General features: G+C 45.8%; 1 protein-coding gene across 3 annotated transcripts in view; it reads left to right on the top strand.

Moving 5' to 3' along the window:
• The window catches only part of LOC120417644 (FERM, ARHGEF and pleckstrin domain-containing protein 1), an 83,274-nt gene that overhangs the window by 63,721 nt on the left and 2,046 nt on the right, over positions 1 to 17,507 (top strand). Inside the window, exon 9 of one of the 3 annotated variants that reach the window (XM_039579759.2) lies at positions 172 to 15,984. The exons of 1 other annotated variant lie outside the window; for it this stretch is intronic. In XM_039579759.2, the coding sequence (XP_039435693.1) occupies positions 172 to 11,861 (11,690 nt within the window). In that variant the 3' untranslated portion in view covers positions 11,862 to 15,984. Of the gene's footprint in view, positions 1 to 171; positions 15,985 to 17,507 lie in introns of those variants that run through there. One more of the 3 variants, XM_039579760.2, reaches the window with a different exon arrangement.

The raw sequence follows: 17,507 nt of genomic DNA, 5'->3' as shown, positions 1-17,507 counted from the left end.
TTACGTTTTTTTGGGTTTTTGGTTTCTGATTTTGAACATTTGGTTGGTTATTCATCACTGTCACGATTTGAGTTGTTCACTCCGTTTCTTGCGTTGATACACGAAGCTGTGAATTGAGACCACCGATGTGACCATGTCTTTCCCACCCCCCTTCAAATCGCGGCGAGGTAGGTCCGAGCCACCGCCTCTATGCCACTATGTCCCCCAGCTACATTCATCGCAACCCCAGATATTCCACGCCGCAGCAGCTGCAGCAGCAGCAGCAGCAGCGTCGGGCCTCAGCCGGGCCGCTGGGCCAACCGGCGGATCGCAGCAGTTCTATGGGGGAAACAACAACAACGGTCTCCTCCACCAGCCGGGAGAGTGTTATATCGCCGGCCCCGGCACTGGCAATGTTGGCCTCTCACACCCGTCGCTCTTCGGCGGGGGTCAACCCGGGGCTGGCAGCCAGCAGCTCTCAATCCCACAATGCCACACTAGTCCGTTATAGCAATACGAGTACCTATTCGATGTCTAAGTCGGTCAGTACCGGGACCGATCTGTCGGACGATATTGCCGATAACATCATCTACTCGGACATTAACGATCTCTATCGCCGGAAGCAGCCGCACCAGCAGCAACAGCAGCAGCAGCAGCGATCCGTCCAGATCGCCATCACTGGTGCTGCTTCCGGTGACGGAAGCACTAGTGCCGCCGAGGATGACGAGGAAATCATGGACGAGGTCATCGACGAGAACACCATCCGTCAGACGTACCTGGATGACGACGACGAAGACCTTGACGACGAGGACGAAATCGACATCCGGTACGCGACGGCCACCCAAATCAAAGCGATGGTGACGGGTGTTCCGGCGACGACGACCTCGGCCACGACGACCGGCAATACCGTCGTCAGTGACGATCTGTACGCGACGGTGAATCGTAAGAGTAAAACCAACAAACAACAGCAACCACAAGCACAACCACTACCAATTCAGGCTAGCACCGGCGGACTCCACGCCGGGAAGCACTTTAGTGACGAGTTCATAGACGATACCATTAGAAACTACAATTTAAGCAATGGCACGACAGTAGTCGCCATCACAGCCATCAACGGTTCCCCGGCAGAACTGTACCAACAGCAGCAAACGCAACCATCTTCAACCCATTTCGACGAATATTACGGCGCCAATCGGTACTCCGACACGTCGGACTACTTTAGCCACAGCCAGCCGCACTATTCCCATTCGCCAAACTCGCACTCGCTAGCCACGACCATAACGCACAAGAACGGACTCACCGACGATGACGAGCGGTACTCGGTGTCGCATCCACTCCCGCCACCACCGATACAACCGCGGTCGTCCCACTCGCTGCCCCGCGCCTCCGAGCTGTCCAAGATCGACTCCCTGGACTCGTCATACAGCGGTTACGGTGCAGGTCACTCGTTGAGCAACCTCCCGAGCTCGTCGAAGGTCACCAGCGATTACCTGCACTACTCGACGCTGCTCAAGAACGCCGAAGAGGAGGACGAAGGCATGAACAGCAAGAAGACCTCTTCCGAGCGGCTCGAGTACGAGCTGTCCAATGCCAACATCTACTCGACGGTGCAGTACAAGAGTGGGTACGACGAGGACTACGAGGACGACTATCTCCGTGGCTTCCGAGCTGACGGCGGCATGGGAAAGGACGTCTGGCAGCGCAGCGCCTCGTGCAAGGAACTGTTCGACTACGGGTACGGCGGACGTCCCGACTTTACCATGCTCGAGCGCGAGTTCCTCACGTCGGACCGGATCGACAGTCCGGTCACGCGGTACGACGACTCGCGACACTCGATGTACGTTCAGAAAAATCACTCCATGGATGTCAGCCAGGAGTTCCTGGGCTCGGACTGTAAGGTGTACTCGTCCAGCTATCCCGGCACGACGTACAACACCATCGACCACACGGGCTACAAGCGCCACCAGGGCAACTACTACTCCAACTTTGAGTACGGCTCGCAGGATGACATCTCGCACGATAGCTACGAACTGCTGGAAAAATGCTCCGACAACGAAATCTACAGCAACGTTCGTCCCGAACCGCACACCCGCTCGTGCTCGCTCGATTCCGGCAATTACATCCCAACCGATGACGAAAGCATTTCCGAGCATCATTCCCACGCGCACCTCTCACGCTACACCAAGTACCGCAGCAGCCTGGAAGGTAAGTGCAAATCCGCCGCCGATATTGACGACCTAGACGATATCTTCCTCATGGAAGATCCCCGCGATCTCCCACGAGAGAAGCTGTGCGTCAAATCGGACGGCAACTTCTACAAGCAGATCAAGAAAGCGATGGGAGGCTCGCGAACGTCCAGCCCGGAGTCACGCAGCGATTACTACGAGTCCAAACTGTCCAAGAGCAGTGACTCGAGCAAAAAGTCCAAGGACAGCGTCTACCACACGGACAGTAACAAGAAATCGCGTGAAACGCTCAAGAGCAAGTCCGGGTCCGGGTTCAACTCGCGTACCTCGAGCCAAGATTCGCGCGATTCGTTCGGGATGGACATCATGCTCACGAAGAACTACGAAATGCCAACGACCACAAGCAAAAAGGCCAAATACCTTAGCAAACACTTTGACAGCAGCTCGCGCAACTCGAGCCAAGACTCCAAGAGTGACTATTACGACGCCAACGAGCAGCCCATCAACGGGCTCCTAGAAGACCTGGAATCGGACGAGATCTATTCCCGTCCCAAGGTCCACTCTCACGAGCACATCGCCGTCGTCGAAGCTGCCTCGATTCCGCCCAAAGCGGCCGCCGCAAGCTTCTACGACAACCAGATCTACTCGTCGACGTTCCCAAGTGCACAGCCGAAACCGCCCACCGCCAAGACGACCACCTCGCACGTGCACTCCATCTCGTTGCAGAACGTCGAACTTGACCGGAACGCACGCAGCTATCCGGCCCAGAAATCGCCCGACCCCTCGCCGGGTGCCACGCAGCAGCAAGGACCTCAGGCGATGCCAAAACCAATCGAGAAGCAACCTCCGAAGGCGACACACATCTGGCCGGAGGAGATCGAAGGACTGCCCACGACCATCAGCAACGAAACGCAACGGGTCGACCGGACGCGGGCCTTCCGCCGAAAGTCCGACAGCGAAAACATTTTCAGCTTCGACAAGGAAAAGATCGAATCGCTGACGAGCAGCATGAACGACGAAACCCCAACCACGGCCATCATGGTCGAAGCCAAATCGAAAACCAGCCCGGACTATCCGCTCACACCCGAACTGCTGTCCGAATTCGACAAGCAAAAGATCGACTCACCGCACATCCTGCCGAAGCAGACCCGCAAGGAGGAACTGATGGCCAAGACACACTTTGAAGAGTACAACCCCAAACTGATCCTCGACGCCCCGATCCCAGGTGTCCTAACGTACACTCACGCCACCGTCGAACGGACCAAATCCGACCCGAACTCACTCGCCAACAGACCCCGACTCGGTCCGAACTCCCGCCGGCACACACTCATGCACCAAAAGTCCATCGACCTCACCCCGGCCGACTCCAGCGAGGAAGAGTATCTGTACAAGCAAATCCCAAGCGCACCACCGCTGTGCAGAACCCACGGCAGTCACTTCGAGCTGCCCCAAAGCTACGACATGAACACCCCGGCCATCGAAATCCCACGCAACGGGTTCGAAGTCCCGACGAGCTTCTTCAAAGAGTTCGACCGCCGGTCGCAAAAAGTCTTCAAGGACGACATCCCGTACGTGCTGCACAAGCGGCACATCATGAACGGAACGGCTCCATCGCCGGCGCAGGACAAACCGCATCGCTACCCGAAACCCAAGAGTCCCAAATCTCCGAAGAGTCCAAAGTCCCCAAAATCTCCGAAATCCCCAAAAGTCGAGATGAGGGACATGGCCACCCAGAAGGAGAACACGCTCCGCGTGCAGCAAGACGACTACGAGCTGGAACCGACCGACAACGGGCAGGGCTTCCTGTTCACCCAGAACATCGACCTGTCCAAGGTGGATCCCGTCACGCTGGAAGTCGACAAATCAGCCAAAACAATCACCTTCACAAGCCCCAAACGAGACATCACCAAGCAGATGGATCCGCTCATGCTGGAGCAACTCAACAGCAAGCTCAGCCAGATCGAGAGCGATTCAGCGACGAGCTCCCGAACCGATAGCAACCCACAGAAGAAGCTCGAACCGAAGCCGGTTGAGCTTCCGTATCTGATTGAGAAGAAAACCGAGCTGACCGTACCCAAGCGGGTGGTAAAACCACGCATGGCACCGGTCAAGACCAAAACCGGCAAGGGCAAGAAGAACGCCAAAACCCGGATCACGTCCTTCTCGTCGGACGACGAAAGTATCGACTCGGATGACGTGTTCGGTTCGGCGGAAGCCATGCCCACAAAGCTGGAGTTCTCACCGCCACAGTCGCGCAAGGAGATCGAACCGATCCTGAAGCACGAATCCAGCCGAATGGCTACGAACGCTTGGGCACGAGGACAAACGATGAGCTCGACGGAGATCGAAGGCTCGCCACCGCAATGTCGGAAGCTAGCCGAGCTGGAAAGTCGATACAACACGGCTTCCAGCTTGAACACCCATCAGATGACAAGCACCGAGCTGCGTAGAATCTCCGAACGCTCCTTCTCGATCCCCAGCTCGGAAGACGAAGCAAAGAAGGAGGAATCGACCAAAGCTTACCACATGCTGGAGAAGATTCCCTCCCCGATCATTGAATCGTCCGAAATGGTGCAACGCACCGACGACGAAGTGTACGAAACCGCTCGCGAAGACAACCTGGGGTTTACGAAGACGCTTAAACGGGACGCGTCCAAGAAGCTCTCCCCCTCTCGCACCAAAATGATCGAAGAGATGATCGACTCGTCGATCGTGATGCGCTCCAAAGGTCACGCTCCGATCTTGTTCGCCCATGCGCGTCTAAACCTTAGCGAAGGATCGGCATTTGCGTCGCTTCAACGTCAAAAAGCCACGCTGGAATCGCCCACGTCGGGACGACGAGCCAAGAGCCTGGACGCGCCGGTAATATCCCTGCACAAGCTTCCGCCGATGAATGCGTTCTCCTCGAAAGACGACACGGTCGGATACGACGAGGAGGAAGCAGAGGTGCTGGAAGTTAAACCACTTCAAAAGAAGGAGCAAACCATTGAGGAAGAGCAGGACGAATCGGTTCACTCTTGTGCGGATGCAATCGTCGTGACCGATCCCAGATCCACCAGGAAAACGTCAACCATCGACGAAGAGGTAAAGTTGGTTCGAATCGAAGACGACGAGTTGGAGCTGCTGGATCGACTGAAGTACATCGAGAAAATCGAACTGCAAGGTGTGAAAATCAAGGAAAAGCGAAAGACAAAAACAAAACTCAAGAGTGGAGATCAGCTCATTCTGGAAATCCCCCGGTACAAATTCGAACCGTTCAGCTCGGGTAACAGCTCGATCAAGACGTCCCCGGCGATCAGTCGAGCAAGCAGTGTCGAGAGCACTGGAAAAGCCCGCCAGAAAACGGATAGCGGCACTCAGACTCCGACGGGAGGAGCTACGGCCGTTAAGCAAAAGTGCAAATCAACCAGCCCGAAGGGTTCGGACAAGATTCCGCAGCCCAAGCGGCGAGCTTCGGATGAGTTGAAGAAGAGTTCACCAGATATGATGCGTACCAAGAGTCAGGAATCGATCGGCAAGAACAGAGGAAACAAAGAAAAGTCCAAGTCGCTCGAAAAGATGGAACTCAAGCGGTTGGGAAGCAGGGAGAAGAAATCAACCGAAGAAACCGAGCTGGAACGAGCTCGGCGTAAGGAACGCCAGCAGAAGCTGTACGAGTCGGCTATGAAGCAAACGATCAACTTGTTGAGTCCGGTGAGCGATCAGCTGCCACAGTTCCCAACACCGGAGGACAAGATATCCGTCAAGACCGAAGGGGACAAGATCATCATCGATGCCGAGGTGAAGTCAAAGCCGGAAGATTTGGTGTTCATAGCGAAGGCACCGCGCAAGCTCGATTGTGGATTGGCGAAAATCAGTCGCAGTTTCGAGGATCAGAAGAGTGTTGAGAAGTTGGATAAGGCTAGTCGCAGCTTTGACGACCGTGGTAGATCGTTTGACGACCATTCGGATCGATCCGGGGCGGACGATAGCAGTATCGTCATCAAATCTCCCACGAAGCTATCGAAGAGCCAAGAGCTGAAGCAACAGATCGAGGGTTCGGTGGTTCACAAGAAGATCGAAGGCAAATCAAAGAGTTTGGAGAAGAAAACCGAGCCGCAGTACTTGGACATCGAGTACAAGACTCGCAGTTTGGATCAAAACTATATCGATAACTACGCGGAAACGACATCGCCCGATTCCGAGGGAAGCACACATCGACGGAAGCAAGAGGTTGTCAAGGTTGACGTGCATCGATCGAAAGCGGAGCCTGCGGAGCCAGAGCATAAGAAGAAGGAACGCAAGTCAACGGACAGCAGTGACAGCAAGTCGGTGGATGATCGGCAGCGCATTGACAAGGGCAAAAGCTTGGATAACAATCTCACGAATGGTAAAGACAAGACACCGGCAATCGAACGCAGGTCACAGTCCCAGCCGGATGAGTTTACCGGGGAGATTGACATGCAGGACATTATTTCGGAAAGACGTACGCTGGATCTCATGAAGAGACGTTCGGAGGAGAGAACCTTCGACTCCACCAGCACATTGACGGACAACGAAGATCAAAAGGCACTGTCGAAGGCAGAAAGTGAAGAATCACTTACGGAGGTTAGTGAGATGAAACCAGAACTGCAGAAGGAGCTGTACATACCGGTGCGTGTTCCAACCATCGAGTACGAAGAGCCCTCGTTAGAGGAAGAACTGGAAGACGAAGAGGAGGAGATTCAGGAGCGCCCAGTGGACAAGAAGGAAATCATGGGAAAACTTGCTCTGGAGCGAAGTAGAAGCGATGAGACCACTTCGTGGGTAACGATCGCCAGTGAAGAGTACACGGGAACCGATGGCATTGGTCAACCGGAGATGGAGGAAGCTGATGGAGTGCGCAAGATAGAAACGCAAGCTACCATCGAGGATATCAGAGATATCGCCATGCCAGAATCGGAAGTGTCCACTTCGGATGTAACAATCATTCAGAGAACAAGCAAATCTTCACCACCCGATACGAAGCCTTTCGATCGGCCTTTACCAAAAATACCGGAAAAGAAGAGAAAGGATAAATCTCCTACAAAGGAAGTGGCGAAGGCGATGCCAGAGGATACCGAAGCCAAGCAAGCGTCCGAACGCAGAGGAGACTTCTTGCGGTTGTCTATTGAACGATCGCGGAGCTCCGACACCGGATCCAGTCGAGAAAATGAAAACAGCCCGGTTAGACACGACTCAAGCACTCCCCGTGGCAAAGGATCACTGGATGAGGAGTCCAGCTTGAGTTGTTCCATAGCCAGACCGCTTGGCATATCGCAGGACATGGATTCGATGGATCATATCAAGTGTCACGAGCTGAGAGAAGCTATGCTCAAGATGGAGGAAACCGATGAGGTTAAAACACCGGTCAAGAAGACATCTCCGACGCTGGAGAAGCAGTGTCCGGTTGATTCCGGATCAGAGCTGGATGTGGACACGGTAGAGGACCGCATCTCGAGAATACTTCAACGAGAGGAGAGTGAGTCCAGCTCGGATAACGGAGCTGGAGTACAGAGACCACGGGTAGTCAAACCGGTAAGGACGACGCTTATCCATAAGAAGGTGTGCAGAACTGCACAACCAAATGAAAAGCAGCAGCAGCAGACAACTGAAGAGCTCAAGTCGGGAACGCTGAAGCTGTTGAGTGCTAACGGCGATCGCAGCTCGCTGGAGTCCAAATCAAGCCTCGAGTCAAAAGGATCGCTCGGGTCGTTCGAAACCGAAAGCAGCTCCGGATCACTGGGTGCAGCTCAGCGCAAAGGAGATCTGGGACAGAAGGAAGCAATGTCCACCTGGAAGCCGTTCCCAATAGAGAGCTCCGGTAGTTCCAGCGTGGAAGAGATCTGGCTACCTCCCGATCAGGAAAGTTACGAAAGCTTTGACATTGCGACGGAGACGATCGAGCTTCAACGGGTGGCTCCACCAGAGAACAAAGAATCGTCTCCGGATGAACAGAAGGAGAGTGATTCCGACTTCCAGGATGAGCTGAATGATTTCCCTACCACTTTTGGCTATCCGGAAATGACGTCGACGCTTGGAATCAGCATTAATCCGGTTGATATTATCAACTACGGAACGGGATTCACCGTTGGTCGAACACTTTCGAGGATCTCTGAGAGGAGCACAAATTCGGAAAAGTCTAGCGCCGAAGAGAACGAAGCGGAAAAATCAAGCTTGGAAGATCTGAGCGTACACGATGAATCCGCAATCTCGAGCGAACATCAGGCAAGTCTCAGTTCGGATTTGCACTCAAACTCCAACCCGGCGTACATCTCGGATGCGGACCGGCGGACGTCCGCTGAGATGCCGGATATTCCGTGTGACTCGGCAGCTGCCGAACGGCTCTCGGAGATTTACCAGAACAATGTGGTGAAAAATGGACGATTTGCCGTGCAACAACTGACAGACAGTAGCAGCAAGCAGGCTGTGGAAAAGCCGCACATTCAGTGCCTGTCGACGGGAGGAAGTCAGGATTCGGAAGATTGGCCACTGCCAGAGATCCCATACGATAGCACACCGATTGAGCGGTACGATCCCAACTTTGTTCCTCCACATCCGGACAAACCGTACCCGAGGTGGGCTGGATCTATTGGACAATCCCAGGAATCGGAGAACTGGCCAACGCCACCATCCAGCATGCTGGACACGCCCGTCATCGAGAGCGTACAGACGTTCAGGGTTTGCGAACCACAGCATCCAACCCAAGTGATGGTAGAATCGTTTACTGAACCAACCGCAGACGATGATTCCGATCCGGACTACGCGGAGGTACCAGATGAGGCGCCGGAGCCGCCCAAGCGGGATTACAGTTTGTCCAATGTTTCGGCGAAAATCAGTCCGCCTGCAGTTCCGTACGAGAGTGCTGCCTTCTCGATGTCTGCGATCGAGGAACCGGTTACGTATGAGGGGTATGAGACTGCCACTTGTCTGAGCAGTACGTTGGGAGCCACGAGCTGCTTGCGATCTACGTTTGACGTGTGCTCCAGTCAGAAGAATGTCGCCGGTCAAGGTATTCTGAAGGATTCCGGACCTGATAGGGTCATTATATCGCAACCGACGAAATCCCCGCAGAACTTGAGTCCAATCACCGACGATGACTTCTTCTTGAACGATGAAGTGTTTGGACCGGACACGGTCAAGATCGAAATCTCCCCCGACGATACCAAGCCAAGCGGTGATTACTCGATTCAGCAAAAGTTCTCGAGAAGCTCGAACAACTCGGACACCTCCATCGATGACCTGCTGTCGGCTTCGTGCGCGACCACGTACATGGAGGATACGGTCCGAAGAAATCTGGAACCTCGTCGGCTGAGCAGCGAATCGTGCAAGAAGTGCAGTCACAGCAGTCACTCCGAGGAGGAGACGAGCTCGTTCGGAACCGATCTCGATGGTACGGTGAAGATGCAGCAAAAGCGTTGCACCCACAGTTCACATTCGGAGGATACTTCGATTGGTCTTAGCATCTCTGAGTGGTCAACCGGAACGAATACGGTGCGGCAGTACGCGAACCTGTCGGGGTCGGATAGTCTGTCGGCGGTATCGAATCATTCGGGTAACGCCAAAAGCGAAAAGTCCAACCACACCAAGAGCAGCGTGAGCTCGATCCACAAGTCGACCGAGAGTCTGGACGAGAAGAGTGGCAGCTTGTCGAGCGTGAACAACAAGCGGTTCTCGCTGGAGAACATCTCCGACACGCACAAGTACGAACCGTTTAGCAACTCGGACACGGAAAAGTTCTCGTCCGGCACCAAGAGTGACGACACGACGCTTACGCTGACGGAGATGGCCCAAACCATCACGGAGTGGTCCACGAGCAGTAGCAATACGCTGATTGCCCAAGCGGAAGCCTTGAAGCACATCGAATCCAAAGGAACCAGAACAACGTTCGAGTATGTCCCGCTGAAACCACCGAAAGTGATCAAAAAGGTACCGCTGGATGAGAAGAAGAATCTTCCAGCGGTTCACGCGGCGAAACCAAAGCCAAAGTTGGCCGTTTTCCCGCCGGAAGTGGTCCCAACACCGGAACAAGAAATACTCCGTCAACCACCTCCGGACCTCATCCCGAGGCAAGCCGAACGCGCACCGGCAAGAATCCCACCCAAGATCGTCGACATGATCGAAAAGTCTCCGAAGCGTGCGATTCCCCACCAGCAACCGATCCTCCAACAACCGCTTCCGTCGACGTCAAAACCTCAAGATCAGCAGCCGCTTCCGGAACCGGAACCCGCCGTCGTTAGCAAGCGGCGCACGCTGGAGATGATGTCCCAGCGGTACGCGAGCCAAGACTGCTCCGAGTCGGAACCCCTCTCCGAGAAAGTTGTGGCCCCACCACCTTCGAAGCCACCTCGTGGAGATTCGCTTCCCTCGACCAGCAGTTCGATCCCGATGGTCGAAAAGCCTCTATCCAAACATCATAGCTACGACGACAAAACCCTGTCCAAGTCACAAATTCGTGAGTACAAATCGTCGAAAATGCGACACAGCCAGTCATTCCACGAGCACCTGGTCTCGTCCGACCTGAACAAGATCGTCGAGGAGAACCTGGGCAGCTCGTCGACGACGACCACGCACAGTAGCGAAGCCACGGCCAGCACGGACAACTCGTCCCCCATGTTCCCACGGCCGGAGAAGTTGGTGCGCTGTTCACCGTACTACTCGAGCAGTTTAAGCTCGGAGTCGCCTCCGATTCAGCCTTCCCAGCTGCCACCGGTTCAGAAGCCACCTCGCAAGACGTCACTTCCGCGCAATCTGCTTCCGAAGAGTCCACCCAGTGGAAACGACACGGACAGCTCGCTGGACTTTAGACAGCAAGATCCAAAACTTCGCTCGCGAGGCTACCGCAAAAAGCGAACCGTCCCGTTGAAGAAGAGCCGCCTGGACAGCAAACCGCTCGAACACCAGGAAAGCTCCGAATGCTCCGAAGGTTACTTCCCCGAGATGGAATCGGGCAGTTCGGACGTGATCGACCATCAACAGTACCACCGGTATCCGGACTTTGAGGAGGAACTCGAGCAACTTCCGGAAGACTACGAAGACGAAGCGTATCGCGTGGAGGACAAGCGGGACAGCAAGAACGGAGGTGGAGTCTACCCAAGTGCGTCTTACTCGAACAAGTTCGAGGGGCTGGACATGATGGAAAACGTCGACGAGATGGGCTTCCCACGGTACGACCGCCTCGGCCACATCACCAACCCCAACCTGTACAAGTCGGACACTCCGTCGCCCCCAATCAAACCGGTGCGCCAGCGCAAGCGCCAGAACAAACGGGACGAGGCAGACTCGGAATACCCGGGCATTCAGTACACGCCGGAAAGCGGAAGTTGTTCCGAGACGAAAGCTGGCCTCTCGGACGACGTTTGCTACTCCAGCGAGGACAGCTTCGCCGCCGGCTACCAGCACGCCATGGGCGGAAGTTCTCGCTACCAGAAGAACGTGGAAATCCCCTACCCGGACTTCCTGTCCGACTACGAGAACGAATCCTCTTCGGCGTGCTCGTACGCCCGACGCATGGAGCACGACCGCCACCGGTACGTCGAGCTTGAGCACGGCGGCACTCCGAGTGGTGCGTACGTGAGTGCCTCCGACGTCGGTGGCGACACTTCCGGCGGGTTCGACCTCCGAACCCTTCCGCCACCGATCTACGTCGAAGAGCTGGAAGACGAAGAGGACGACGAAGTCGAGGACAATGCGATCTAAGCAGAAGAAGAAGAAGACTGACGCGGGAAAAAATAAACAAAACGAAGCCAAAACTTTAACGAAAACGAACGAAACCGAACGAGAGATGTCGCTGCGAGCGCTGAAGCGAAAAGAAACAATAGCATGAGCCTAACGAACCTCCGGCGACATCTATTAGTGAGATTTTATACTGAACGACATCGAGGAGGAGGAGCGAGGAGCAAGATGGAGCATATATACTAAATGAGAACAATTTTAACAGATGAGCCGAGAGTTATATGAAATCGTCGTTACAAATGGGTTGAAGATAAATTTTAAAAAGCGTTTGCGTGACACAAAAGGAGCAGTTATTATAATGGATGATGATATACAATTACAGTAACAGAAATAACCTAGTTGTTAATTCACTCTAATCAAAGTTTAACAAATATACATTAATGGTACATAGTCTAGTCCCCAGTAAGGAAAAGAAGCATTTATAGCGAGATAAAATCAACCAACATTAGTAGGAATTTCGTGTTTTTATTTGCAATTTTTGCAGTATTTTTCGTACATTTTTGAGAAGTCAAGCAAAGAGTTATTCTTTAAAACCCCGAAGCTGCAGCTCAGCGATAACCTTACGTGGCAACGATAACCATCATGGGGGATGATATTATCGCCAGCGATAACGGAAATGATATCTTTAATAGGTGTGAAACAATTTTATTGATTTCTGTATTTTTAAACATTTTTTTTTACATTTTCCAATTCCAAAGAAGACATTTTGCATCATTGGGTTTTTAATATATTTTCATTTAATGTCAAAGGTTATTGAAAAAACATGTTTACAAGCAACAAAAATTTCACTTGGTTAATTTCTTATTTTTTTAAAATTATTTTCCACAAAATATTTTTTTAAATGGTCGTTTTTCAAAATAGCTAAATTTTATTATTTATTAAAAGAAAAGCAATCATTTTTCTTTGGAAATGTCCAACATTCAACTGCACCGAAACATTTTAATTTTATCGGCCATAACCAACAAAAACTCATTCAAAGTAAGTTCTTAACATTAGTCTAACTCATGAAAAAATCCCAGACTTTGATAGTTTTAATAAATCCTACTTTATTGATAAAGTAGTATCTCAAAAAGTACTCAAGTACTGAAAATATTAATAAATTTATAATTTGCAATTTAGGTTTTAAACGATGCGATTTTTTAAAATAAATTTTCATTATATTAAAATTATTTCTTTTGAGTTTTGAAATTCTAACGAAATGCCGTATATTTTTCGAAAATACTGACATTTCCTTAATTTGAAATATGGGTTTCAAACGAAGCAAAAGTTGATATAGATTTTCACTGTTCAACAAATTTTAATGCAAAAAACTAAAATTTTCATGAAAATACCTTTTTTTTACTTAAAATTCTCTTAAATGCGACAATGCAGATTTTTTTTAATGATTTTCACTAAATTGCATTTTTCCGTTAAACAAAAGAATCACATGCTAACAAATATTTCTCGAAAAAAAACTCACATTTTTATTATGTCAAACAACGGCTTATGTCGTGTAAATTGTCACTGTTTTACAATTTTTATGCAAAATACATTTTTTAGCACTCAGATTACTGTCTTATCTTATAATATGAAATCTGAGTGTCAAAACACGCCAAATCTCCAATTCAAAATATTAAAAATACTGAAACAACAATAACCATATTTTTTTAAATACTAGGATTTTTATAATATGCAATTTGGGTTACAACAGACGACGGGTCGTGTTTAAATACTCAAAATTTCACAAAATGCCGTATTTTTGAAAATACTCAGATTTTCACAAAATACCGTATTTTTCAAAATACTGCTTCAGAGTCGTGTAAATTTTACCTGTTGTACAATTTTTAATAAAAAAAATACTAAACTTTTCACAAAATATCGTATTTTTCGTAAAACTCAGATTTTTATATTTTGCAGTAATTTTCTCTATGTTACACACTTTACAACTTAGTTTTTTTAAAAAAAGGTCCAATAAGCCCTTTAAAAAAACTCCAGAAATATTAAATACTCAAATGTCACGATAAATGCGGTATTTCGCGAAAAAAATAATCCAATTTTGCAATTTATAAAAACTAGTAAGAGTATCTACAAAAATACGATATTTTGTGAAAATTTAAGTATTTTTCATAAAAAAAAATGTAAAGCAGTTTAAATTTACACGACATATATCGTCATTTCACTCCCAAATAGTTTGCAAATTAAGAAAATTTGAGTTTAAAAAAAGGTATTTTGTGACAATTTGAGTATTTTCCATCAAAAAATGTAGAACAGTTAAAAATCACACCACATTTCTCGTTAAATTTTCAAAGTATTTTGTATAGTAATGCAGAGAAAATCAATGCGAAATTTCGTGTCGTTTGATATTTTTGATTACAAATTATGAAATTATTTATTAATAATATAAACAAGTAATTATTTTTTATCTCGATATTTTGTTTTAAAAATGGTATGTCTAAAATGATGTCAAAATATTTGCTAAATTCAGCTTTCCATAGATCTAGGGTTTTTTATTTTTATTCTCAAAATTTATTTTCCCTGAAAGAGCACACAGCTAGCAAAATCTAAACTTAGAAACATGTACCCTCCGTGTAAAGGCCCTGTATGAATTGATATCAGTTGGAAGGTTCTCCAAATCTCTGAATTGCAAATGTAACATCCTGGAGCAGAACATTAATCAAAAATTTAACGGTCAACTTGAATGAGTGCAAACTCTCCACGGCAAACATGAATTCACCACAGTTTGACAGCTGCGTATTTTTTTTTTTTTTTTTTGTGGGACTTTTATTTACGATTTAATGATGCAAACACTTGCTTTTTTGGACAAGGAAAATGTATAGGTCAAAAATTCAACTAATTAGAAAAAATAAGAAACTCTTTTTTGTGAAAATAAATTATTTTGCCATGCCATGGGTTAAATATTCGGTCTAATTTCAAAATAACGTGTGCCATAACCTGTTTGTTTCTCAAACTGCAAGCAAATTGTGCATTATCTAAATTTAGCATCTACGAAGCCAGAAAACATAATTAGATCGACATGCTTAACAATTGTTATCAAACTCACTGAGCAAACATTATTAAGAAAAAAAGTAAAAAAATACATAGGAGAGTAATGAAAGAAACATTTTAGATAATACAAACACAAAAATATTTATAATTCACACATTCCACGCGCGATGTTTAGTCAATCGAAATGAAAAAGGGTGCGTAATGAAAAACAAAAATGGCCAAAATGTTAATGCAAGAAAGACAGAGAAATATAATAGTAACAAACGAAACGAGACCCGCTGAAAGTTTCTATATGTGATTGTTGTTTAAATGAATACAGAAAAGCGAGTGTTTCCAAAATTTGCAGAAAAGTCTATCCTTTTTAGTGCCGGACAGCAGCGGAGAGAGTAATAAGTAAAACTTATCGAAAGTATTTGTTCCATTTATTATATAAAAGTTTACGATAATAACCAAAACAAACAAAATGAGCAAGTTATCGATTCGAGCACTTCAATGCACCCTTAAAGTGATAAATGTGTGTCAAATGATCTCAAAACCTGAGGAGTTTAACTTTTTCGTTGTGATGGTCTAACCAATTATACTTCTTCCCGAAAATGTTGTGTACCGAGTGTTGTTAATCTGTTAGTTCCGGAACAAATCAGTTGAAAAGTGTGAAATTTATTTCGAATTTTATTGCATTCGCGCAAACATAAACGATTCTCAAGTGTACTAAAGTAACCGTGTTTATACTCAAATATATATTACTATTAAGTGCAGTCACACACAAAAAAAAATAAGATAAAGCAACACATGTTTTATAACGAATTTTTGTCTTTTGAGATGATTTAATCGAGTGATATCGACGAGTAATTAAGTAACAAGCAAAATATCTCCAGAGTATGAGTATCGATATAGTTTATATTACAGTACTGTTGGTTATTACAGATATAACAATGCAAACATGAAAATAAAGTGGTTTATTAAATTGCAGAAAAAAAGTATAAAGAAGTAGCGCGGAAGGCGAACGAAGAAAGAGTAGAAAATTAAAGCAAGGAGATAGAAACGATTAGAAAAGCAAGTCAAAGCGAAAAAACAAGCCAAATAGTGAAAAAAAATACAAAAATTTACCGTCATCCAATTCATCTCTTTCTAGAACCCTTTTAAAAATGCATATTACAACAAACAAAAAGAATCAACCAAAAACAGGTAAAAAAAAACAAGTAGACAGAGGCCAAACTTATTCTGTAATCTCTATATGATGAAATGCCAACAACCAAACCAAACTGTCAAAGTAAAGTGAAATTGCATTGCATGCCGAGGGTGACCGGAAAAAAAATCCAGAATGAAAAAGTGCATCATCCGTTAAAAAAAAGTATCGGTAATAAATATAGCAAGTTTGGAAACTTTAAGGTATTTCGAAAAATTTAAATTCACGGTTGTGTTTTCATTGGCTTTAATTTGAACACAGGCGATTTTGATGACATTTTTTTTTAACAAAGTTTTTGAAATTTTAATTCCATAAAACATTTGTTGTTTTTTGAAATACGATATTTTTAATTTATTTATTTTTTGTTTTTAAAGCATCTGTCAAAAAATCATGCATAGTAGTGCAATGTAAATTTCAGTAATTTTTAAGTGTTTCGGATCGAATCAGACTTCTTAAGGGAGGCAATTTTCTCAAAAATGAGCCTTTTTTAAATTTTTTAAACTGGATTTTAAAATTTTTTTTTAAGATTCTAAGAATTTAAGATTTTAAGATTTTAAGATTTTAAGATTTTAAGATTTTAAGATTTTAAGATTTTAAGATTTTAAGATTTTAAGATTTTAAGATTTTAAGATTTTAAGATTTTAAGATTTTAAGATTTTAAGATTTTAAGATTTTAAGATTTTAAGATTTTAAGATTTTAAGATTTTAAGATTTTAAGATTTTAAGATTTTAAGATTTTAAGATTTTAAGATTTTACGATTTTAAGATTTTAAGATTTTAAGATTTTAAGATTTTAAGATTTTAAGATTTTAAGATTTTAAGATTTTAAGATTTTAAGATTTTAAGATTTTAAGATTTTAAGATTTTAAGATTTTAAGATTTTAAGATTTTAAGATTTTAAGATTTTAAGATTTTAAGATTTTAAGATTTTAGAATTTTAAGATTTTAAGATTTTAAGATTTTAAGATTTTAAGATTTTAAGATTTTAAGATTTTAAGATTTTAAGATTTTAAGATTTTAAGATTTTAAGATTTTAAGATTTTAAGATTTTAAGATTTTAAGATTTTAAGATTTTAAGATTTTAAGATTTTAAGATTTTAAGATTTTAAGATTTTAAGATTTTAAGATTTTAAGATTTTAAGATTTTAAGATTTTAAGATTTTAAGATTTTAAGATTTTAAGATTTTAAGATTTTAAGATTTTAAGATTTTAAGATTTTAAGATTTTAAGATTTTAAGATTTTAAGATTTTAAGATTTTAAGATTTTAAGATTTTGAGATTTTAAAACTTTTAGATTTTAAGATTTTAAGATTTTAAGATTTTAAGATTTTAAGATTTTAAGATTTTAAGATTTTAAGATTTTAAGATTTTAAGATTTTAAGATTTTAAGATTTTAAGATTTTAAGATTTTAAGATTTTAAGATTTTAAGATTTTAAGA

The sequence above is a fragment of the Culex pipiens genome, chromosome 3, assembly GCF_016801865.2.
Source record: "Culex pipiens pallens isolate TS chromosome 3, TS_CPP_V2, whole genome shotgun sequence".
In the NCBI taxonomy this organism is placed as follows: domain Eukaryota; kingdom Metazoa; phylum Arthropoda; class Insecta; order Diptera; family Culicidae; genus Culex; species Culex pipiens.
This window is presented reverse-complemented; position numbering and strand designations above follow the sequence as displayed.